At 35.3% G+C, this 5,515-nt stretch overlaps 1 protein-coding gene across 1 annotated transcript; it reads left to right on the top strand.

Moving 5' to 3' along the window:
• On the top strand, window positions 1–3,018 carry LOC107781816 (tropinone reductase 1). Its single transcript, XM_016602604.2, has 5 exons — window positions 1–276; window positions 402–609; window positions 1,183–1,399; window positions 2,128–2,240; window positions 2,593–3,018. Exons 1-5 carry the CDS (start codon window positions 206–208, stop codon window positions 2,773–2,775), a joined length of 792 nt encoding a protein of 263 aa, XP_016458090.1. The 5' UTR covers window positions 1–205; the 3' UTR covers window positions 2,776–3,018.
• Window positions 3,019–5,515: the final 2,497 nt, after the last annotated feature.

The following is a 5,515-nucleotide window of genomic DNA, read 5'->3' on the forward strand; positions in this document are numbered from 1 at the left end:
GAGGCTTACTTATCTTATAGTTTAAGGCTTTATATATCCGTCTTTGATTTTTGCTTCTTGTTTTGTCTGGTTCAATAATACTGCTTATTCTAGTGAATTTTACGGACCTATTATACCAAGAGTTTCTCAAGCTCAAATATTTACTTTTCTAGTTAGAGACCAACATCTTGGGGCTAACGTGGGATCGATCCGCTCAGAATCAGCAATGACAGATGATGGTAGATGGAGTTTTCAAGGCACTACTGCTATTGTCACTGGAGGCACTCGAGGGATAGGGTGATTCGATTTTCAGTTTACTACTCTTAATCGATCTATAATAAGTCATGATACAGAATATATATTAATTACATATAGTAAATTTATCATTAATTGTTTGTTGTTTTTGACTGCACATTAATTAGGCATGCAATTGTAGAAGAATTGGCAAGTTTTGGAGCAAATGTTTATACGTGTTCACGTAACCAGATGGAGCTTGATGAGTGTCTTCGACAATGGAAAACTAAGGGTTTTAAAGTGGAAGGATCTGTGTGTGACTTACTATCAAGATCTCAAAGAGAAAAGTTCATGGACACCGTTAGCAACTATTTTGATGGAAAAATTAACATTCTTGTAAGTTAAATGTTGCACAAAGATCTTCTTTTTCCTTTTAGTTTTAATGATTCTGTATTCGAAGCCTATTGGTCGATCAATTTGGGCTAGATAGGTCTACTAACAGATCAGTAAGACGCTCCATCCTATTAAAAGATTCTCCATTCACATGGCTCGAACACAAGAATTCAGTAATGAAGGGTGGAGATCTAGTAGTGGAGCTAGAAATTATAACAAGAGGATTCATAAAATAATGAAGGAGCATTACAGGATTTAAACTTGTGACCTAAATCAATTTTGAACCACATTTATTACTACACTTAAGAATTTCCTTGAGACAAGGGGATTTAAAAAATTATATTTTACACATTAAAATTGTTTGACGAAGGAATACAATTAAACCCTATTCATTAAACTTAATTAGCTCTGTCGATTGGTGGAGAGATCGCAACAGTCCCGTTACACACCTTGGTGGTGGAACCAGTTAATATCATAAAAAGAAAACAATTTTTTTTAGTACATGCTTATAATTTTACGCTAGCTCATTTTCATGACATATATATAGTAATATAACTTGACTTTCTTTTTTGTTAGATAAATAATGCTGGTGTAGCTATAGCTAAATTAACAACGGAGTTCACTCATGAAGATTACAACACTATGATGGGCATAAATTTTGAGGCTTCTTACCACCTATCGCAGCTAGCACATCCTTTCTTGCAGGCCTCAGGGAATGGAAGCATTGTTTTCATCTCTTCTGTCGCTGGCCTTGTCTCTCTTCCCTTATGTTCCATCTATTCTGCGTCTAAAGGTAGTTACTAGTTAGCTAGCCCGAGATACTATAATTTAATCGATATACATAGATTATATATTGGTTATACACGATTAGATATTTATCCACTATGGAACTTACAGTTTACTTTTCCTAACCGATATGCATAAATTATACATTGATCATACACTGTTAGACATTCATTGATTAATCAGTTAAGTGATCGGCTATTTAGGCTAATTTTTAATTTATTATATAATCTTAATTTTGAATTTAACTTATATACACTATTTGTGTATACTCTAAACAACTAAAGAATTTGATTTACTTTATTTCCTAAATTACCAACTTAATTAGCTTTACTATAGACAGTTTCTTGGTCTAAATAACTTTAAGCCGATTGTGAGAAAAAAAACTATACACGGTAATTAGTGCACTAACCAGTGGGTTGTTATTGAACAATGATGATCACTGACCACCATAGCATGTCAACTTTTGTTCTAACTTTAAGTGACAGTATAAAAGAATATTTACATGATAATCAGGTTACTTATAACACAATTACAAGTAAATTTTTATGATAAATAATTTACTATCACATATTAAACTTCTGATAGCGTTAAAAAAAAAAACTTAGCACTATTAGTATATATAACTTAAGTTCTTCGTTTAAATAATTTTGAGCTTAAAACGTACTACTAGTATTTGACAAAGAAGCAGCCTTATATTCTTGCTTTTTCTCTTTTCACCATTCGCTATATATTAAGGAGCAATGAACCAATTAACAAGGAGTTTGGCATGTGAATGGGCTAAGGACAATATTCGAGTTAATGCAGTTGCACCATGGATTATAAGAACCTCTCTCATTGATGTTGCTTCTGTAAGTTTACCTATTTAGTCCTTAGCTTTTGTATATATATTAGATTTAACTACAATTGAATATTTTATTTTAATTTTTAATTGCGGTTAGCTTGCTTAATTTGGTGTAAACATACCCGTGCACGAGTAGGTGTTTATGGGATTAGATTGGGAAAAGAACCTAGCTGTGACTATCATTTTGAGATGAAATTAAACATACGTCGGAATAAAAAAAAAATCTATTTCAATAGTAAATTATTCAAACAATGTCATAAGGAAAAACCAATCAACAAAAACTACTAAGCACTTAAAAGATTTTGTCTTGTCTCAAATTAATCGTTGTATTAACTTTCTCTCGCATTATTTCTTTGCAGCAAAATCCAGTACACAAAGAAAATATCAACAAATTAACGATTCGGACTCCAATTGGGGGGCGAGTTGGAGAGCCAAAAGAAGTCTCAGCTATGGTTGCGTTCCTTTGCTTCCCATGTGCTTCATACATCACCGGCCAAATTATGTGTGTTGATGGAGGAATAACTATTAATGCATCTTATTAATCAGTATCACATTAAATAAATAAACAAATAAAAGTGTCATCGATTTAATTATTAAGCTTTTAGATGACAATTTAACAAACACGTATCGCCACTTATCAACAAAATATTACTACTATATATTCTTAGCATAAAAATGTTCATGCTAGTGGATCGATGTATTGTAATTCGATAATAAATACTGTAGTAAATAAAAATGATCCTGTCAATAAGATGATTCACCCAATTCAGCATTCTTTATTCTAATTATATTTTTGTCACTTACGGAAACAGTGATAGTTACTAGTAGTTATTTTTCTTACTGCTATTTACTGATTATTGTAAAATCCCTCCGCTGTTTCTCTCTGGTGAACCACGTCCAATCCGCACTCAATAGTGAGTGAAAACGGTCGTTGGAAGAATAGTACCCAACAAGAGTCAGGATCGATTTTCACATAGAGTTACTATGGGTGTTAGGAGTATACACTTGACGAAAGCGAATGGAATAACTAAATTGCACTTCCAACAAAAGGTTTTGATTTCTAATTCTAATTTTACCCTAGCAATTATACGCAAAGAAAAGAAACTAGAAGCGAATGAGTATTTTTGGTATTTTTTCAAATAGTTAAATAGCCTAGGGATGTGACAGTAACCTAGGTGTTCGCATAATGGGTTAAATACGTTAACTCTTGTTTTGTTGATTGGGGCGTATTATAGCTCTCAACTCTACGTTACCCACTCAATACCTCTCGATTAAAGAGTGATTTTGCTCAATTTAGTTTTCTCAAGCCTAAATGGGTATCAAACTAAATAGTTTATATGAGCTCAAGTCGGGTTCTCACTATCTCTAGTTTGAACCTTTTAATAGGCTAATTAAACCCTCAATTAGCCCAATTCCTTGTTAGCCAAGTTATCCTAGACTAGGTCTCTCTTTCTCAAGTAGAAACTAAGTCAACAAGGCATGAATCAATATTTGCATCCATTAATTCTAAAATGGAAGCATAAACTAAGCTAAATAATCAACACACAATCATAAACAAATATTAAATTAAATAACCATAAGGTTTACACACTAGGGTTGGGTCCTAGTAAGAATCTATCTACTCATAGTGAGAAATGAAGAAAACAAAGAAGAAATGCTAATTAAACTCATAATCTAAGATTAAAATGATAAAATATGATGTTTGAAACCTAAAATAATCACAAACATCCTAAAATAGCAAAATATAACGGCTACAACAGCTCAAACTTCGAAACTTGACCTAAAAATGTGAATCTCGTCTATTTATAGTGGCCCAAAATTCGCCGACAAAAATGCCTCTCGGGAGGTTCTGCAGCCGCACAATTCCATGTGCGGTCCGCATATTTCTTCAGCTAGCAAGGTCTTAGATTCTGCTGCCGCACAATTCTGGCCTGCGGCTGCAAAGCATCTTCTGCGGCCGCACATTTCTTGTGCGGTCCGCACTTCAGGCCAGGCTCAGGTCTTGGTCATTTGCACACTCTATGAACCTTGAATCATTTGTCAGTGCAAACCTTGTTCCGCGGCCGCACATTAGCTAGAACTCTGTTGGGCTCTTTCACTTGTCTTGCGGCCATAGATGGAATTCTGCGGTCCGCACTTTCTTCTACGGACCACACTTCTTAAGTTTTGCGCCCCTTCTTACCTTGTAATTTGGAACACTCCTTTTTAGCCGAATTTCATCACGGGAGCCCAAACTGCCGACATTCCTGCAATTTGCACATTTTCATTAGTTTCGGGAACATAAATTAGTACTTTCGGACTAAAATAAAAGCAAAATTGTGCTAATAAGTAGTCAAAATCAACACTTATCAACTCCCCCAAACTTAAGTCTTTGCTTTTCCTCAAGCAAATAAATTAGTTCCCACATCGTTAGAGTTAAGGTCGTTTCAGTGAGTCAATGGTGAGCCATTCACTCATCAGTTGGGACAAACAATTACTCACACTTCTAATGACGTCCACAATACACCTCGATAAGAGATATGATACGGTCGTATGCAATATAAATTACCCAACTATGATTCGGGATTGAATCCACAGAGAGTTATAAGGGGTGTTAGGAGTATATAATTAAAGAAAGCGAATGGATTGACTAAATTTGCACTTCCGCACAAAGTTTTGATTTCTACTTCTACTATTACTCTAACAATTGTGAGCTAAGGAAAATAAATTAGAAATGAATGTTTTTCGTGTTTTTTCAAATAGTTTAAAAGCTTAGGGATGTGACCATGACTTAGGTGTTCGCCTGATGGCTTAAATACGTTAATACTTATTTTGTTGATTGGGGTGTCTTATATCTCTCAACTATACGTTACCCACTCAATACCTCTCGGTCAAAGAGTGATTTTACCCAATTTAGCTTTCTCAAGCCCAAATGGGTATCAAACAAAATAGTTGATATGAGCTCAAGTCGGGTTCTTACTATCTCTAGTTTAAACTCTGTCTGTCCAACGGGACGGGCCATCCCATCCCGTCCCGTCCCGTCCAGTCCCGGTCCCGGCCCATATCCCGGCCCGGCCCACATAATTCTAAACGGGATGGGCCTATTTTTCACGGTACACGGGATGGGACGGGATAACCATTTCGTCCCATCCCGTCCCGTCTGTCCCGCTTTATTGTTTAATTTTTTTTTGAAATATAGCCGTTGGGCAACGGCCTCATTTGCAAATTTTGTCGTTCCCAATGGCCAAAAATGACCATATTTGTCCCCCCCTCCCCTCAAAAAAAAAAAAAACACCCCTACCT

Source organism: Nicotiana tabacum, chromosome 2, assembly GCF_000715075.1.
Source record: "Nicotiana tabacum cultivar K326 chromosome 2, ASM71507v2, whole genome shotgun sequence".
Taxonomy (NCBI): Eukaryota; Viridiplantae; Streptophyta; class Magnoliopsida; order Solanales; family Solanaceae; genus Nicotiana; species Nicotiana tabacum.